We start from the raw sequence: 20894 nt of genomic DNA on the forward strand, positions 1-20894 counted from the left end.
GGGGAGCCATTCCAGCATGTCTTCAACCTGAGCCTGCAGCTGGGGAGGGTCCCAGTACTCTAGAAGACTTCATGTCTCATCCCGGTGCCTAAGAAAAAACACCCCAGGGGAGCCGGATGACTTCAGACCAGTAGTACTGACGTCACACATAATGAGGACCTTCGAGCGGTTGATTCTCCATGTCCTCAGACCCCAGGTCCCCCACACACAAGATCCATTGCAGTTTGGATACCAGGAGAAGGTGGGCGTGGAGGATGCCATCCTCTATCTGCTCCATAGGGCCTACTCTCATCTGGACAAGGAGAGCGGCGCTGTGCATTTTTTTTTTTCAACACCATCTGGCCGCTCCTGCTGGGAGACAAGCTGACAGAGATGAGAGTGGACCCACTCCTGGGGACATGGATTACGGCTACCTCACTGAGAGACCACAGTACGTCAGACTGAAGGGCTGCACGTCAGACACTGTGGTCAGCAGCACCGGAGCAACACAGGGGACCATGCTCTCTCCCGTCCTCTTCACCTTGTACAGATCTGGGCTCTGCCACATGCAGAAATACTGGGACGATACTGCAATACTTGGCTCAGGATGGACGGGATGGGGAATAAAGGAGCCTGGTCTAGGACTTAGTGAGGTGGTGCAGGTCCAACCATCTGCAGCTGAACACCTCCAAGACCAAGATGGTCTGATATGCAGCAGTCATGAATACCCTATAATGTACACTACATCTTTAGAAAGATCTAAATGTCTGTCCACTCTTCCTTTAAAAATCACACTAAAACAGTTTGGCATACTGAGGTGACGAGGTAGAATTTCATTAGCACTATAAAATCAGAGCTCTTCCACAGAGGAAGGAGACATCTATTCTCATAGACAGTAAAATTACAAGTTTAGTGGATCCTCTATCTTAATGAGCCTGTTTTAGACAGAGAGAAGCAGCTTCCTCTTATGTTTCATTGAAAATATTTTTTTCTTTAGAGACTGACCAATGAAAATGTCCTGGGACTGACAGACAACCCATTGGTTATTAGTAAAGCAGGTGACTTTGCAGATTTACAAGAAACATGGAGATTGTCAGGTCACTAAGTGAGTGACACTTCAGCAGTGTCCTCTGCCTGAATTAGGATTCAATAGTAATTCAGTTTTTTCGCACTTAGTGTATTTCAGTCCATCCTAATAAAGAACATATCTAATAATAATAATATAACTAATAAAATAAAACATAACCACATGTAATTTTCCCATTCTCAGGGTGTCTCAGATCCTTTCTGTGGGGGAACAGTGCATTGATTCGTTCACTGAACGTACTACAATGAAGCAGTTATATACCCCTGAGTTTTCTCAATACACTGAAACTACCATGCCCGTCACTAGGAGGTGCAGAACTTCAGCTCTAATAAACAAACCACTCCTGTCCTCTCTGTGTTTCTTGTAAATCAGGTGCTTTCCCAGCAGGGCGTTTCCCACTGACTATATAAGCGACTGAACACTGTACAACTGAACAACTGCGCAGAGAACTTAAACGTTTTTGCTGAATGGTGTTGCAAGTACATCCATTAGGTAAGTCATGTATCACAGTCTCAATGCTCTAAATTGTGTATTACAATGTTTTTTATGGTACAGTACTTTGAGCAAAGATGATGATGATGATGATAATAAAATTACCTTGAGAAACTGATTTTTGGTTCCAACTCAACAGTAATTATAACAGAATTTTACAGAAATAGTTAATGGGATAGAGCTATGAAAGGATTTTTCCAAAAGGTAAAAGGTCAACTTCACTGTGACATCATAATGTCCTGATATAAACAAAAAACCAACCATTTGGCCCATTTTTCAACACCATAGCTCAGTTGGTTGGACACTGAATTGGTTACACCCTTGACACTCTAGTCAAAATAGGTTTTTAGCTGCAATTCAAGAAGGACTTGGCCGATTCCAGATTTGACGCACATGACTGACAACAGCTTTCATCTTTCCATGTCATCCATTTTGTGTTTTACTTCCTACTCTTATAAGTATCCAGCCATTTTGTATACTCTCTTTATACTTATAGTGGCTCCTTCTTATTTGTCTCTATTTGTATCTTCTATCTTTATTTTTCTACACTTGATTGTGATTCTTATGGACCAAAGCAAATCCCTTGTGTGTAAAAACTCTCATAAGAATCCATCTGTAAGGACCAAGCAGTGAGACAATGAGACAGAAGCAGAAACAGGATTTGTGTTGGAAAAAGTGGGTTTTGATTTATCCAAAAAGAAAAAAAGTATTAGACCACCCTTGTTTCTTCAGCTTCTTGTTCATTTTACTGCCTGGTACAACTAAAGGTACATTTGTTTGGACAAATATAATGATAACAACAAAAATAGCTCATAAGATTTTAATTTAAGAGCTGATATCTAGCCATTTTCCATGGTTTTCTTGATAATAACCAAAATCACTTAAGTTCTTACTGCCAAAAACAGTGCTTTTAGGCATTCCATGTTTTCTTTTCTGTCTGTTTTAGTCACATGATACACACAGGAGTCAGTACTTGATTGCATAACCATTGTTTTTGATGACTGCAGCCATGCGTCTTGGCATGCTCTCCACCAAATTTCTGACATTGTTCTGCTGTCACAGCAGCCCATTCCTGTTGCAAAAATTCAAACAAATTTGCTTTGTTTTTGGGCGTTCTCCATTTTGAGTTTGATGATGTTCCACAGGTTTTCAATTGGATTTAGATCTGGTGATTGAGCAGGCTTAGGCATGGTTCGAATGTTCTGGTTCTCCATCCAGGCTTTAACTGACCTTGCCGTGTGGCAAGGGGCATTGTCTTCTTGGAAAATCCAGTCATTCGAGGCAGGAAAGAGTTTATCAGCTGATGGAAGAAGACTGTTTTCAAGAGTAGCCCTGTACGTGACCTGGTTCATTTGCCCTTCACACAATTGCATTTGCCCTGTTCCACCCATACTGAAACAACCCCAGATCATCACCAATCCACCCCCATGTTTTACTGTAGGGGCAAAACAGTCTGGTTTGTAGGCTTCTCCAGGCTTCCTCTAACCAGTAAGTTGGCTGGAGTGGGCATTAACTCAAAATTGGATTCATCACTGAAGAGAACCTTATCCAATCATCAACAGTCCAATCCTTGTGATCCCTAGCAAAGAGTAACCGGGCGTTCCTCTGCCTTTCGTTGATGAAGGGCTTCTTCCGTGCCGTTTGACTTCAGACCAGCTAAGAAGTCAGTTTTGAACTGTCCTTGCTGAACAAGTCACATTTCTCGACAGTGCCCACTCATTTTTAAGGTCCCTGGAGGTCTGACGACGATTCCTGACACAGGAACGGATGAGTGCACTGTCATCTCGTGGGGTAGAAAGAGGGTTTCCTGCCTCAACCTAGCAATTTTGTAGTACCGTGTTCGGCTTGCTTTTTCTTGGTGTAATGAACGGCTGTCTTGGAGATCTTCAGTTTTTTTTTTTTCTGAGAAATATAGCTGCTCCTTGATTGCATGGCTCCTCAGAGGGGGCCAGAGGCCAGAGGCCAGTTTTCAGGACTAGACCGTCATAGGACGTATAGGATATAGTCCATGGTGTACATTCCCCATTTGAACCCCTTGGGATTGCTTATTTGAAATGGTTTCTCTTGAAACTGTGTTACTACTGGATATAACTTCTGCCAGGAGGATAGGCGAGTTCCAAGCACAGGGAGTTAGCGGTGACCGCCGCAGGTTCTTGCCAGATGGGTGTGTGATACTTCAGTCTCTTCAGCTTTTAGGCCGCTCAGAGCCGCGTTTTAATCAAACTATCAGTGATTTCCTGTAAGCACAGGTAAACGTTAGGGAGTGAGCGGGTCTTAAAAATCTATGTACCCTGACAAGCAGAGTGGTTATTCCCATTCATATGAATATTGACTCAGTTTCTCAACTATTGAACCAATGTACAACATAACCACATATTCAGTCTCATCAGGAAGGAAGACACTTGAGTGAGTAGCTGCTAATATTCAGCTGTTTTATGTATCTGACACTTGACAATTGACTTACCAGTTATATATATTGTAAAATCTATAAAAACATACACATGAAATTATATGATTGGTTGATAATTATTTATTATTAAAGGTAAATGCATGTCACATTTAGATTTTGACATTTTGATGATTTCCTCATTTGGGATCAGCTATCCAATTTAGTATGATCATAATGTCAAATCAAATAGGCTGATATCTAAGACAACAGTGCAGTTATTTTATTTCTGTTTTTCTGACCCTCTCAGGGATAGCCATGGATTATCAACCTGAGATTTTTGAAGACAAGGACCTTTTGAGAGAACTTAGAGAAGCAATGAAAAAGAGTCATGCTGAAGGTGCTGCAAAGATCCAGGATTATTTGGAAAAGGAGAAGAACACTCCACTGAATATTGCCATCACAGGAGAGACAGGCTCTGGTAAATCCACCTTTGTCAATGCCTTTAGAGGCATAGACAACATAGATAAGAGAGCTGCCCCTACTGGTTGTGTAGAAACCACAATGGAAGTCACACCATACCCCCATCCAAAGCATCCCAATGTAACTGTGTGGGATCTTCCTGGAGTTGGTACCACCAAGTTTCCAGCTGACAAGTACCTGGAGAATGTTGGATTTGAGAAGTTCGACTTCTTCATCATCATCTCAGACACTCGCTTCAGAGAGAATGATGTGAAACTCGCTCAGGAGATTCAGAAGATGGAGAAAAGTTCTACTTTGTTCGCTCAAAGATTGACAACGATTTACAAGCTGAGGGAAAAAGTCAGAGGGAGTTTGATGCAGAAAGGACTCTTAAACTAATCAAGGAAAACTGCATTCAGGGTAATTGTTTCTTATCTAATAAATATGAATATTATATTCAGTGGATTTTCTCTATTTGCAACTAAAGAATGTTGCTATATTTAAAGCTAATCAAATCAAATCATTGTCTCCACTCACAGGCTCCGATTGTTATTCTAAGTGTCTGACAGCATTATATATTATACCGCTGTTCAACCAGAGCCATAATATCACTAAAGTGATCATTTTACCTCGCATTGCAATTTTATTCAAAGTGGACAGAAATAAAATAAAACTCACCAAAACAGTCTTTGTTCGTCTTTCCATTGTTCCAACAATCACCAACACTGGTTTGGTTAAAATAAATAAATACAAATCTAAATAGCTGGAGATGGAGGGACTCATAGACTAACTACTACTATAATGATCAGCCAGACTGGATTTGTAAACACAGAGAGGCTGTGATAGTAACACATACAAAATAAATGTTAATTACTCTGAGGGAGTAATGAAAGCAGGACGCATGCACACATGGACAAACAACGTACCGCACCACACAGCTATCTAGTGGTTTTGCCTACTGGCCTCATCTGCTTCTGCTGTCTTTGTTTTAAAGCCGTTGATGATGCTAAACTAATGCAGGTGCTTCTGACCAATCGGAGGGGAGGGCAGTACCTGGAACAGGGCACAGAGAACAGAGCAGAGGCAAAACAAAACACACTATACTGTTAACAATAACAAACAAAACAAATCTAACTAGGAAGGTTATATAGTCTGACCATACAAAAATCAAAGAAACCAAATTGCAACCTAACTAAAATAAAACTCATATACAAACAGATATACTGTGTTGTCCACAGTCTACCAATGTAATAATTCCCGCTGTCTTTCCTGGCAATCCCTTTCTTATATGACTTCACTGTAACATACAGATTAAATCCACAGTCAATATTATGTACAAAATGCCCTTTAAAGCACAATTAAAGCTAATATGAAGCTTCAGCAGTCAGAATTAGTGAAATCAAGTAGTTGTCCTTCAAAGTTAATGTTTTCCCTCTATGTGTCCCTCCACTGTATCTCAGCAGCAAAGACCTTTAGCCCACAGACTCCCTCTTATTGAGCAGATACATAAATCTTGAACAGACACACAAGCAGTGGAATGGTGTCCTCCATCATTTCCTTTTATTGATAGCATTGTCATACAGTGAGTGCCAAGAAAAATAAAAAAATAAGATATTCTTTACAGACAGTATTTATGTTGTTGGGATCTGACAATATTATGCTGAACACATCAAACTCCTTTTGTGACACAGGTCTTCAAAATGAAGGTGTTTTGTCTCCTCAAGTCTTCCTGGTGTCCAGCTTTGAGCTCCACCTGTATGATTTCCATCTACTACATGAGACCCTAGAGAGAGAACTTCCTGCACACAAGAGGAATGCTCTGCTGTTGGCCATGCCCAACATCAACCTGGAGATCATCAACAAGAAGAAAGAGGCTTTACAGGCCAAAATAAAGTACTATGCCTCTGTATCTGCACTCATAGCATCTGCCCCAGTTGCTGGGCTTTCTTTTGCTACTGATGTAACCATTCTGGCTGAAACCATCAGAATGTACCAAGTTACTTTTGGTCTTGATTGTGAGTCACTTGAGAATCTTGCTCGTACAGCTCGTGTGCCTTTGAATGATCTTAAAGAAGTGATGACATCACCACTGGCTGCAAAGGAAATAAGCAAAGATCTTGTTATTAAGCTACTATGTTTGTCTGCAGGTGAAGCTGCATTAATGGCAGCAGAGGAAGGGTCCAGATTTAGTCCATTAATTGGATTCCCACTAGCGATGACCTTCTCTTTCATCTCCACCTACAGAGCTCTCAGTACTTTCCTCAACATGCTTGCTGAGGATGCACACAGGGTGTTCACAAAGGCTCTGGGTTTGAACACCTCATTGTGATATCATAATAATTAAAACTGTTAGCTTTGTATGCAAATGAGCTTCTGCATTATTTTTATGATGCTTACTGTCTAAATACAGTTTTCTTCTGATTGAAAGGAAGGCTTTTGAAATCAAAATAAATATGTTCATTGAAATTAACTGATATGAGCTAAGTTGTAATTACATTACATTTTTTCACAAATGAATTCCCCATGTCATAAATGTTCTTGTTCCTTCAGTCCCATCTACAGACATGGACATACAGTATGTTGTCTTTACATTCAGTCCTCAGTGACATGTACACTTGAATGATTATTAAATATCTGTTCTCATGAATGTAATTAATTCTTCCACACGTAGTGGATTGGGACCAAATCTACCTTTGGATACAAATAAAGTAACCTAAACTGGTTCTGAAAACAGAAAAATTGTGTGAATAAGTGTTCAGTAAGTTTAGCCCTGTACTCTCCAGGTTGCCGGTTGAAGTTATCAGTTTTTGGTCTATAAAACTACATTATTATTAAAACAGAACCAAATTTGTTGAGTAAAATATATTTGAATTTTATTATTTTTTACATAATTAATGTAATTTCTAACAATATAGCATACATCAATATACATCGGGTCTGCATAAGTCCCTCCCACCCCGGAAAATAATGGATAAAGAAATGTTTTTCCTCTTCATAAAGTAACACCAGTGATTGTCCGACCAATAAGACCTTTGTTGGATGAGAGCATATTGACCAACCCATCAACGAACCAACCAGAAGGCGTCAGGCTTAGTGCTTGTTTGCCTTTGAATGATCTTAGAGAAGTGAGGACATCACCACTGGCTGCAAAGGAAATAAGCAAAGATCTTATTATTAAGATATTGTCTTTGTCTGGAGGTAACATTGCATTAATGACAGCAGATGGCAGGAATGACCTTCTCATTTTACTCTACCTACAGAGCTCTCAATACTTTCCTCAACATGCTGATAGTGACAGCTGCAAAGTGACAGAGAGGGGGAGAGAGGGGAGAATGACATTCAGCAAAGGGCCACAGGTTGGACTTGAACCCATGGTCGCTGCAGCAAGGACTCAGCCAGCTCCACCAGGTGAGCCACCAGGGCGTGCATTTCTACTTTTATTATAACATTTTTTTGTAAAGCTGTGTGCATGTACAAAATATAGCAAACTGAATAAGGGAAATAAATGAAGGCACAAGTTACAGTAGAATGAAAAAATCCTGAAAGACAAAAGCATTTTATTTGTTGGAGCCTTGCTCTGTAAGATGTGCACTGATACACATATATATAGTGTAAATGACAGTGGATATCCATTGCATCGCTTCTGGGGACACCGTTGTTTAGGCCAAAATTAATTTTGACTCCATCTTCATTCATGCTACATCCTGCCCATGACATCCTCAGATGTGTCGCTCCGTTGTTCCTAGGTCAAGATTGATACTCAGAGGTGGTAGAGACTTTGCAGTTAGAGCTTCTAGTCTCAGTATCTGCACGAGAAGATCAGGGCTACAGACGGTCTGATTTTTTAAATTACTTTGAAGCACATTTTTAAAAGGGCTTTTTGTGTTATGTTATGTTGTGTCAATACACCTGTTACCCAACCCCTTCCCTCAATAAATGATTGTGAAGAAGACAATAAACAATCAGCTGGAAGGGACAAAAGTTTATTGTAACCCTACAAAAGACACAGGGTGAGAAAAAAATACAAAACAAAAATAAAATTATAGAAATGGGAAAAAAGGATTTTCATTCTTATACAAGACTCAAACTATCCATCATACACGGACCACAGTTTAATTATTCATATTCATATTTTTAATATAACATTTTGTTGTAATGCTGTGTGTACATACAAAATATAGCAAACTAAATAAGGCAAATAAATAAAGAAACAATTTACAGGAAAATGGAACATTCCTCAATGTTATGATCTTTTTTTAACTTCTCTCAAACATCAAGAATGGTGTACAAAATGCTTCTTTTTTTTTCCAACTGTACATCTTTCGGTGGAGGATACTTTTTTTTTCCAACCATAAAAATACTGACTCCTCTCAATTATACAAGCTCTAAAACTGGGTGCAACATTTCTCAGGCAGTACAAACTGTTGTGTAACAGGTGTGTTCCATATTGCAAGCAATTTTCTATTAAAGGTTAAAGTCAACACGTCACACTTTGTGCACCCTTCTTTAGGCATGCGGGTCGACACCAAGTGCGTGATCTGACAGAAATGTGGTGGTGTCAGAACCTTTACACACCAAGGTGACACAGACAGGTGAGGATTTAAGACTCAGTACACTCCTGTTCCGTACGAGTGTCCCCACAAATCCCTGCCATCCAACACACTGACTGATATCGTGTTTCCAGCGGCCCAGCCGGAGTCCCCAACCACACTTGGCCTTTTTCTCTCTCTTTCTTCTTCACACCATGTTTTTTTTTATTATTATTATTTTTTTTCATTTTTGCACCACTCTTTCGTTGCACCCTTCTCATGTGTGGAGGGATAGAAGCCCTCAAAATGGTGCTGCTAATGGAAATGTCCCATAATAAAAGTGCATTGAACAGCTACTAATTTCATTCCTCTGATTTCCATCTGTACACTCTAAAATCAGCCAGTCAATGGCCAAATAAACATCCAAACATGTAACAACATAAACATGTAATAATACTGACAATGTTGCAATACCCCTCAGTAAATAGTCTGCACTACAATATGGGTTAAAGCTCTGGATTAAGAGTTTAAAGGGTCTGCCAAAGTCTGATATACTAACTCTGATTAACTGGAAAGGAGCAGAGGTTAGGAAATAGAATAGCTCAAATATACATGAGAAGTCCAATCTTCCCACAGTACGTCGGACACCGCACAGATACCAGGATCTTTCATATGAACTTCACGTGTTTCCCTCTACCTGTTTACATGAAGACGGATGTTCAAATGTGGCATATGATTTTTGTTTTTATCGGTTTCCTCATCTCCCTCATCTCCCTCAGAACTGACCAGGAGCGGCTCATTCCACAGCTGAGCCCTCAGTCCAGCATTAAAGCCCCTGGGTACACTTCCTATAGCAAACTACTGTATGTCCATCTTCAAGAAGATGTTGTACCGAGGCGAGCCCATACATTGCAGCTTTTGTCATGCCTGCTAAGGTTTTAGAAATGCATATATAGACACATTTAAAAAAACATACATTGAATATTTCAAAAAGGAGACCTAGGTTGGCATCAGTGTGTGAGTCTGACTCTTGTTTGGCAACAGGTTGCCCATAGTAACGGGGTCTAGCCTTATGTAAACAAACACGTGAGAGAACTTGGAAGGAAACTGTTTTCTGTGAGTCTCTCTGAGGCTTTTGTCTTCCTGTTAGAGTCCATGTACACCATTAAAGAACCCTAGCTAACTAACTGATCAAGCTGATCAAGCCACTAGAAGAAGTTGTGAACCCTTTAAGTGCTTTGTTGTACCCTGACTTTACAATAACAGACTCAGCACATGGTGTTGTCTGAGATTACAACATCAACTGAAATAAAAACTCACAGAAATGCCTGAATCTTGGTAACAGAGTAATAAGCCCTAGTTTAACTTGAGAATCTTAACTGTACTGATGGCTCTGTCCAGAGACCGCATTGTTTTAGCACCAGTGGAACAGATCCTACAGACACTATGGATGAGAGGTAATTAAAGGCCCTATCAGAACTGTTGTAGCATCCTTTTGGCCACTTCTGCGAGTCCCTGTGCTCTGCATTTTAGTTGCAGCAGATGGAGTGGACATGACATTCAGATGTGAACCATGCACACTGGCAGCTGAGCAGGAAGATGACTGTAAACTAACCACAGATTGTGCCTTTAGGTTTAAAATCATATATGGCATTCCTTCATTATCTTTGTTACAGATAAAGGTCATTAAAGTACAGAGAGGACACTGTAGATCGGCTTGTGGAAACCTACGAGTCTAAAGTTTGTCAGAAAAGCTACAGTGCAAACGAGACACACAGGTGTGAGAAAAGGACGAGCAGTCTTATTTACATAGCGCAAAATGTATAGAAATTCACTTCAACAGCAATGTGAACTTGCAACACCAACATACAATAGAAACTATAAAAGAGCAGTTCAAATTCAAATTACAGGCTATAACAGTACACATTCATACTATTAGTGTTGTACTTCAGCTAATAGTGCAACACCGTCTAAAGCTAAGGCCCATTCCTGCTGGGATCCCAAAAATGGGATGTATCTGGATTCTTCCTCTGCTGCCAATAATAATAAATGATATGATGATAAGATATATAAAATAATCACAACTTTTAAAATGTACAATACAATGTGCATATCTCAGTGTAGATGCTGTTTTGATCCTGGAGTAATTCCTTATCAGTGGTGTGACCTCAACAGTTGGCTAATCAACCATTTAATACAAATAATTAGTTTGAAATACCTGTGACTACAAGACATAGAAAGAAAATGTTATTCACATTCAACTCCTCCAATTAAAAGGTTCCCAAATTATGATTTTTGTCTCCACAACAAACACTGCTTCAAACAAATAACAAAACAAATAACTTAACCAAACAACAAAACAAATACTTCAAACATATATTATTTCTGTGGCTCCAGTGTAATCATGTGAATTATTTGCCTCACAATCAGTGTTTAGTCTACAACAATATGATATATGATAGACTGAGGAACAAAAGAGTTCTGCAATCTGTTCAGTCTCTCAAATGTGTAACTCCTGAAATATCCCTCAATACCTTCATAAAGAGTCACCTGACGGTCACGATAGGAAAAATAAATGAATATGGAAAACCCTGCAAACAGATGGTAATTCATTTCAAATTAAATGAAGAAAATACTTAAATATGTATCCTCCGAGAATTCAAATTCTGTTAAAACTCTATTTTTTCGACAAATATGGCAGTATTTAAGTGTTATGTCCCTTTTCCTATTTTCATTAGTTAATGTGATAGGTACACTGCTTATTGATCAACAGAAAACGTTCCAACAGTTAAAATAGCTGAATGAAAGCACAGACAGAACAGAACAGTGGTGATAACACTGATATCCTTTGTGCTGCTTAGACAGACAATGAGGCACAGCTGTGTTTTCTATTTACCCGATGCATTCAAAATGAAATAGAACCGCTCAGAGTGGCTGATAGAGACATACATGTTATTGGATTATTATTTCTAGATTCTTGGTTGGCACTGTGTGCTTTTGATGCCTCACTTTAATATATAAAATCTTAATCTCCAGAAACTCACCAGTAACATCTAACCTTGTTTTGTTTTGTTGTTGTTTTGCATGTATAAAAAACAATATCAGCATTTAATACATCAATATCAGTCCTATACGCCTGAATGATAAGTTCAAGGAATAAAAACATCTTGCTGGTCCAGATTTTCTGTGAAAGAAAGTTTGCTCCAGGAAACTTTTGTTAAATGTTTCCAAACAGAAAATGGGACCTCTGTGAAAACAACAATGGCTCAAGCTCTTCATCACTCCACCCCACCACCATCAAGAAGAGGAAGATTACCTTCCTGGAGCATGAATCTGGGACTGCTGGTGAAGTTATAAAGTATGTTAGACTCTAGATAACTTTTACTTAAGATTATATTTAATATTCTTTACCATCTGTTTTATGTGACTTGTAATTAAAATACAGTAATAAATCTAACTATTATCATAAAAGAATACAAAAGTCACTTATCTTGAATGCAGTCTCTCCTGATTTGTGCAAGAGTCCTTTCTGCAACATCTCCCTCTGACCTTTTCTCCTCAGCTCGTAACTTGTTGTCAATCTGAGCAAACTTTTTCTTTAACTTCTTCAGTGAATTCAGAATCCAGTTGATTATCCATGGTGATCCCTGAAAACTGGAGGAAACGAGAAGTTAAAAAGTCACTATTGTCTGTAGGAGCCAATGTCTCCTGCAGGTCCGATTGTGCTTAAAAGGAAAGGTGCTGCAGCCAAGTGATGTGGCTGACTGGAAAGGACCTTTTTTTAGACCTTGTGCAGGTTCATGTCTATTTCTGCTTTCTTATTTGCTGTCTTTTAAAATTATTTTGTTGTTTTTTATGCAACACGTGAAGGCAAGGAGTGAACAGCACACCCTGACGTGCACCGAGTGTGAGGGCCCAATCATCACTGCTTGCAGTTTTAATTTTGGAATCACATCTGGACATTTATTTTTTAGTCTTCTAATCTCAGTCAGCCCAAGAGTGACTTACACAAAAGGATTTTAACAAATGGATACCGTGGTCACTGCATTGTCTATTGGGAAATCACAGGAACTTGAATCCATGGACCTAACATCATGCAGATAGAAAATATGAGTATTTATACAATATACATTTATTGGAAACTAGTACTACTACAGTGAATATGAGCAGTGATATACCCTGAGTTGCTCCAGCCCAGAGAGCTGTCTCAATACACTGAAACTGCCATGCCCGTCACTAGGAGGTGCAGAATGTCAGCTCTAATAAACAAACCACTCCTGTCCTCTGTTTCCGTGTTTCTTGTAAATCAGGTACATTCCCAGCACGGCGTTTTCTGCCTACTGTCTAAGCGACTGAACACTGTACAACTGAACAACTGCGAAGAGAAAGGATTTAAACTTTTTCGCTGACACAGTACAACCCTAAAATTATTTTCATTAAAAAATGAAGTGCTACATCCTGCCCATGACATCCTCAGATGTGTCGCTCCGTTGTTCCTAGGTCCAGATTGATATTCAGAGGTGGTAGAGCCTTTGCAGTTAGAGCTCCTAGTCTCAGGAATCACCTGCATGAGAAGATCAGAACTGCAGACTGTCTGATTTTCAATTTTTTAAATTACTTTGAAACCCGTTTTTAAAGGTCTTTTTGTTGAGTTATGTTTTATGACATTTTAGTTCTCTATGTTATCTTTATTTATTATTGTAAAGCATTTGTAGCTGTGTTTTGAAATGTGCTATATGTGCTAATGATAAATAAAGTTTTTATTATTATTATTATTAGTAGTAGTAGTAGCAGTAGTATTAATTTATTCAGAAACTGTAGGAGGTAGAGGAAGAGTTTTTATGAGACAAGGTGTAGTCTGAACAGTGAGTTTTCAGTACTTTGGGCTTATTCATTCAGATGAAATGTTACATAAACATTTACATGTATACATATAGAATCCACATACATTTTTCTGCTGCATTGTGAAAACATATCGGCAAATCTCTTCTCAGATTGGATTAAGTCTAATTGTTCTGTAGAGGAAATTATTATTGTTGTTATTAATTAAAGAACCATTCAAGAACATCAGGTCAAGTCTTCTGTTTAGATTAAATAACACACACAATGTTTCAAAAAGGGGACAAACAGGCTCACAATATTAAGTTTCTGAACCAACACAAGTACTTATACTAACTGAAAAACAGCATGAAAGAAGAAATATAGTCTAAACTGTAAGAGAGGTAACGTTTGCAATAGCAGCCATGGGTGAGCAATACATATGAGGTTATGTTATTTATTAGGATGGAATGGCTTACATTAATTATCAAAAACAATATTAAAAAATTACAAATGAATCTCACAAAGCTGTAAGGCTGAAGTGTCTTTCACTTAGTGACTTTAAAGCTCCAGGCTTCTTGTAAATCAGCACGTTTCTTGTAAGTCAGCTGCTTTACTAATAACCAATGGGTGTCTGTCACTCCCAGGACATTTTCATTGTTCAGTCTCTAAAGGGCTGGGCTCTGATGAGCTCTTCTATTGTTTTTACAGAAGTAAAGAAACTGAACAACTCACAGTGACTCATAGGGTGATCTGCTCTTCTCTCATCTGTTTCTACATTCAGACTTCAGGGTGAGTAGCCTCTAACATTCAACAAAGTCTACTTTTTATTTTAATGAAACATAAGAGGAAGCTGCTTCTCTCTGTCTAAAACAGGCTCATTAAGATATAGAGGATCCACTAAACTTATACTGCATGTTGTTGGGTTGTATTATACAACCCAACAGTAGTAAATTAATTGTGGGAGATCTGTCATATTTTTCATCCAATAACAATGATACATTCTCGTTGAAAGGTCTTAGATACCACCAGTAAAGGGTTAAGTAACATAGGCGGGACCAACCTGAGGCTAGGTGAAATAACAGTCCTGGCTCTAAGAGGCTGTGTACAAATGAGCTGTGATCTGATTGGACTAACCCCCCAGCAAGCTGCCTGTCTGAGCTGGAGATACTGTTTGACTGCAGTAACAACACAACTGCTTTCTTGAGGGACAGCGGGACTCTTTCCTTCTCTAAATAGGCAACCTTAAATTCTGTTTATTTAAAAGCATCATGAAGAAAAAACAAATCTATGTTCAACAATCAAAGTTATGTCCACCTTCAGTTGTTGGAAGGCCATCTCAAAAGCTCTGAATAGTCTACTGTGATGCAGTATGATAACAGCGCCCCCAGCTGTATGTCTGTTGTAGATGCATTACTGCACTGTTACTGCACTGTGCTAAAACTACAGACGGACAAATCTACAAGGATGCACAGTGTGGATGAGGGTTTGGTCAGATTTCTGTTACTATTGGATCAGTGGTGTGCAGGAGGAGTCTGTGTAACTGACTGTTCTGGTCTGTTATGACCTCAGATATAGACTGTGCAGAATAAATGTACTGCTTTTGATCTTCACCCAGCCCCCTCCAAACATAGTCTGTGTATGTTACTGCTGCTGATAATGATAGGCGTTGGATGTGTCACTGTATAACCATTTGCATTGCATTCTGCCATATTTTGTGTGCAAGGTGTTAGATCACTGTAGGATTACATTTTCTACTATTCTCCAAAAGACAATAATGACTTTTTGACTTATCGTTTCCTCCAGTTTTCAAGGATCAACATGGATAATCAACAGCATTCTGAATTCACTGAAGAAATTAAAGAAGCTCTACAAAACAGTAATCAAGCGTTAGCTGCTGCAAAGATCCAGGAGTATTTGGATCAGCAGAATAACATCCCACTGAATATTGCCATCACAGGAGAGTCAGGCTTTGGTAAATCCACCTTTGTCAATGCCTTTAGAGGCATAGACAGTGAAGATGAGGGAGCCGCTCCTACTGATTGTGTAGAATCCACCTCAGAGGTTACAACATACCCCCATCCAAAGTACCCCAATGTTACTGTGTGGGATCTTCCTGGTGTTGGTACCACCAAGTTTCCAGCTGACAATTTAAAGTGACAACACTTTAAATTCTGAGAGAAGAAAGAGGGAGTTTGATGAAGAAAGGACTCTTGCACGAATCAGGGAAAACTGCATTAAGTGCTGTAAGCTGTAAGTCACTTACAATAATAGTGAGATTAAATACTGGATTTTCATCATTTAAAATAAATCAGAAAAACAATGTATGATAGTAAACTAACACATTTTAATTTGAAGCTGAGTTTATTAACCTGGTCCAGTCACTCACGTTTTCTCAGCTGATGAGCAGTATGTGTCTGAAGTTGTCAAAAACTCAAGGACTACCATGTGCTTTTATGACCCCCATGCCCACTCCTCTGATAAAACCATGTTGAGCTGTGATATGCCCCCTGCTGACACTATTCATGAATGTCTGCCTCTGATCCCTTCAGTTTAAAAGTAACTGCTTTTACCCCAGTGCTAAAAAACCCTGTGTAACCCAGTAAGAACAACACTTAATTGACTACTGTACTCAGGTTCAACTCAAGGAGCGAGGGATGGATTAATGTAAAAGGTAAACACAGGGATGTTTATTTTCACAATCAACAAAAAGTAGAATCACAGTTCAGATTCAAATTCCCAATATATAAAAGAAATAAAAGAACTGAAAGTAAAGTGTCTCTTTACAGCTTATTGCTGTGTGATATCAATGTTCGTCAAAGTCCAGTCCAAAAAGCTTAGTTTGTATCCATGTCTGTCCAAGTGTATTCAATGTGTATGTGCTACCCGGGTAGAATGTGTGTGTTTGTTTGTAGGCTTGCTGCATGCAGCTTAGATCTTATCTGCTCCAGGCATCAATCTTCAGGAAGATGATGAAGATGGAGAATTCCAGATACTCTCTAACCCTGCCTCACGTCTGACAGGAAACCTGGTTGGGATCGAGGCTGTCCCACAATGTAGATCCAGCAACTCAAAAAACCAATCTGCCATAGCAGGACATAAAATGAATTATCTATCATCAATTACTGTACAGTATCATATCTCTCTTTAACTCAAGTGTAACTTATAATACTGACCACAAAAGCAATGATGAACTATATCCAGAGACCTTAAAACCTTAGACATCATTGTGTTTTTTCCCCTTTTTAACAGTATTAATAAATCATGTTACACAACTTATCCCATATCTCTAATCAATCATGTCTCTCATTCACATTCACCCTTATGTATTTTTAATCATCTCAACATCAACTGTAACACATTATTTATATCAGGAAAAACCCATATGTATACAAATCATGAGCATTAGCCCACATATAGCATATTTTTAACTCTCCAACACTGAGCATGGCGCCCAGAAATGACGCGATAAAAATTTGCGTTACACTAAAAATAAATGCACGACTCAGCATATTAACTGATTTCAGTGTCTCCATAACATTTACAGTTGACTCCAATTGGTTTTTTGTTGATAAGAAAATTGCTTAATCATAAATACACAGAAAAATTACATGTCCGGTCGCAGCGGTCTGGAACCCTCTGGCAACAACTTTGGACCAGTACAGACTCATAAACATGAAAACAAACAGTATTTCTTCCATACAATAGAAGAACTAACTTCACTCGTGGCTGTATGGTGACTTGTTAGCATCAGGCTTAGCTGAGGTGTTTTTGATCCCAGCATGCAACGCTCACGTCTACTGGATTTACTACATATCACATACATAGTGCGCCCTCTAGCGGCTATTTTAGGCAACTACAGTCATCTTGAAACAAAGTTTCCCTCATAAATTCAGATATTAAAATGAAACTTATTAACTATGAGGTCAAACAAACAAATATTAGTCAGTTAACCCAAAGCTGTACTTTCATAGGGGTTACACCTGGAACTGACCAGGAGGACTATATACGGATTACAGACCGTCTGCCTGTCAACAACAAAGACAACTCTGTGACCATCAGATGGCTCCTTATCTCCTGATTGATATACATGAGGAGTTATACATTTGCTCATAATTAGGGAATATTTTAATTGAAGCAGTTTGGTGTGAGAAGCATTCTCTTGCCACTAGTGCCAGCAATTTAAAACTATTGACCATGTTATTTATTTGTATGTTATTTATTTGTGTGTTATTTATTTGTAGGTGTTATTTATTTGTTGTAAATTATTGATTAGCAAACTGTAGAGATCACACCACTGATAGGAAATGAACAAAGAACAAAAGTACTGATATGAGATTTAAAATTTTAAAAGTTGTATTATTTCATATATCTTATTGACTTATACTGTTTGTGGCACAGGTCTTCGAGATGAAGGAGTGAACTTTCCACAAGTCTTCCTGGTGTCCAGCCCTGAGCTCCACCTGTATGATTTCCATCTGCTACATGAGACCCTAGAGAGAGAACTTCTGCACACAAGAGGAATGTTCTGCTGTTGGCCATGCCCAACATCAACCTGGAGATCATCAACAAGAAGAAAAAGGCTTTCCATTCGCAAATAAAGCTCTTTGCTACTCTATCTGCACTCAGTGCAGCTGTAGCAGTTCCTGGGCTTTCTGTTGCTGTTGATGTAGCTTTGATGGTTGGAGTTGTCTCAAAATACGTAGTCAGGTTTGGTCTTGATAGCTCGTCACTGAAGAGTCTAGCTGGTAGCACAGGTGTGCCATTGGAGGATCTGACAGCTGCTATCCGTTTACCAATTGCTGTAACAAAAATAACCCCATTTCTTATCATGAAGCTGCTTACTCAATGTGTAAGCACAGCTGCATCAACAGCAGCAGAGGAATGGTCCGGATTCATTCCAGTATTTGGAATCTTAGCAGCAGTGACCCTCTCTTTGATCACAACCAACAGAACTCTGAATAGTTTCCTCAACATGTTTGCTGAGGATGCACACACAGTGTTTAAAAGGGCCCTGGGTCTGAAGACCTCAGTGTGATATTGTGATAGGTCAGTGGAACGAAGCCTGTGAGCTAGTTCAGGCAGTCAACTCGAGCTGTGCTGCTATATACACATGACATGCCTCACTCCATAATCACTAACCAAGCGCACCCTTCCAATCTGGTGGTCTATTTAAACTGCACAGTTTCCCAGCTCTCCCTCTGCTCTTTCAATGCCGCTGTTGCCCTGCATCCGTATTGCTTCTGCTGCTCTGTAAGCCCCACCACCATCCCAGCATCCACCTGTAGGCTCCGGCTAGGGGTTTAAGGTATTTGCTCATCACTCCCCAATATCTCTATGTAAACATATCTGCAGGGAGTGATGAGGTCGGAGCCTAGAAGCCAAAATCTAAATATGCTATACTGCTGTAATAAACATTACTTTCTAAATAAAATTTCAAACGTGAGTTGTCTGACTGAACTGGTTTTAGTCGTTACAATACACTGAAACTGTTGTCATTTAATGAAACAGGTATTGCTCATTAAAGAGATAAGACAAATGTGTCTACATGAAATAAATATTCTGTAATTAGTAATAAACTGCATCTTTTACTGCATGTAGTTGCTTGATCACAGTGTACTGTGTATGTGATCATTTTAGTACAGGAGTACAGTCTAGACCTGCTGTATAAAGATTTTCCTGTGATAACTTCTGTCACGATGTGGGGCTATACAAATAAAACTGAATTAAACTGAATGCTTGTATGTTATTGGGAAGATTTGCGTTGTACGAATCTAGATTATTGGCTTGAGCTGTAACTGAGAAATAGTTGTATCAATTCATCTATTTCTTTAAATTAAGCAGATGAGTGTTTGGTCTAGAAAAGATCTGAAACTAGTGAAAAGCAGCAGAATGTTTTTTATTAGTTTTGATACATGACCAAAACCATTATGAATCAATATTGTCTATTAATCAATGAATCTGTGTCAATACACCTGTTACCCAAACCCTCCCCTCAATAAATGATTGTGAAGAAGACAATAAACAATCAGCTGGAAGGGACAAAAGTTTATTGTAACCCTACAAAAGACACAGGGTGAGAAAAAATACAAAGCAAAAATAAAATTATAGAAATGGAAAAAAATGATTTTCATTCTTATGCAAGTCTCAAACTATCCATCATACATCAACATTGTTTAGGCTATATGTAAGTCTGAACCCATCATCAGCAAACGTATGGGTGCCATTTACCTGATATATCTAAAAGGGATAAAACTGGTGGCTCAAAAGAAGACCAGTCTTTATTCAGAGTCAGGTCATTTGCATAACCTGTATTAAAATCATTTCCTTGCAGAAGCTTCCTATACAGACACATAGACACCTAGTGCTTTTTAGGGCTATAGGGTGATCTGCTCTTCTCTCATCTGTTTCTACAGTCAGACTTCAGGGTGAATAGCCTCTAACATTCAGCAAAGTCTACTTTTTATTTCAATGAAACATAAGAGGAAGCTGCTTCTCTCTGTCTAAAACAGATCTTCTATATTAAGATATAGAAGATCCACTAAACTTGTAATATTACAATATTACTGATCGGGTGTTTGAGGTTATGCTGCATCATAGTGTGATATTTTAAAGGAAGAGTGGACAGACATTTAGTCCTTTTTAAAGATGTAGTGTATGTTATAGGGTATTCATGACTGCTGCATGGAAGTGATCAACTACACCCAAAAAGTAATCAACAATTCAGTTATCAATTCTCGTCAAAAAGCTCTCAACCAGTGAAGGGTTAACTAATGTAGATGGGCGCAAACTGAGGCTAGGTGAGGCTCGACTGGCTCTGTAGTGAAATTCCTAACATTGTGGTATGCGTATTGGTATTTTTAGTTAATGAACACATTTGAGTAGTTCTTCCACCACTGATTCCTATTTTTCATGTTAGACATATCACAGGAACAACACTTGTATGCATTTCACTCTTTGCTCTCTGTCGGCGTCAACACTTGATATATAATAGAGACTGTATAGCATGTTAGAGATAAAATCAATATTTCCTTTCCTGATATAGACATAACTGAACCAGTCTTTATTCAGATTCTGGTTGTTTTGCATAACCTGTTTAAAATCATTTCCTGGAAGAAGCTCCCTGTACAGACACATAACC

General features: G+C 38.8%; 2 protein-coding genes and 1 pseudogene across 3 annotated transcripts in view; 2 read left to right on the plus strand and 1 right to left on the minus strand.

Annotated features, from left to right (window-relative positions):
- The window catches only part of LOC127359589 (interferon-inducible GTPase 5-like), a 113341-nt gene that overhangs the window by 69833 nt on the left and 22614 nt on the right, over positions 1-20894 (minus strand). The window lies entirely within an intron of this gene.
- Positions 1476-18291, plus strand: LOC127359627 (T-cell-specific guanine nucleotide triphosphate-binding protein 2-like). The gene is given in 8 exon segments (XM_051393598.1): positions 1476-1558; positions 4255-4710; positions 4713-4826; positions 6098-6299; positions 7667-7814; positions 12115-12293; positions 14465-14545; positions 18155-18291. Coding segments are annotated over 5 exon segments (846 nt in total). The 5' UTR covers positions 1476-1533; the 3' UTR covers positions 7716-7814; positions 12115-12293; positions 14465-14545; positions 18155-18291.
- LOC127361519 (interferon-inducible GTPase 5-like) lies at positions 15575-19489 on the plus strand (annotated as a pseudogene).

The sequence above is a fragment of the Dicentrarchus labrax genome, unplaced genomic scaffold, assembly GCF_905237075.1.
Source record: "Dicentrarchus labrax unplaced genomic scaffold, dlabrax2021, whole genome shotgun sequence".
NCBI classification, from domain to species: domain Eukaryota; kingdom Metazoa; phylum Chordata; class Actinopteri; family Moronidae; genus Dicentrarchus; species Dicentrarchus labrax.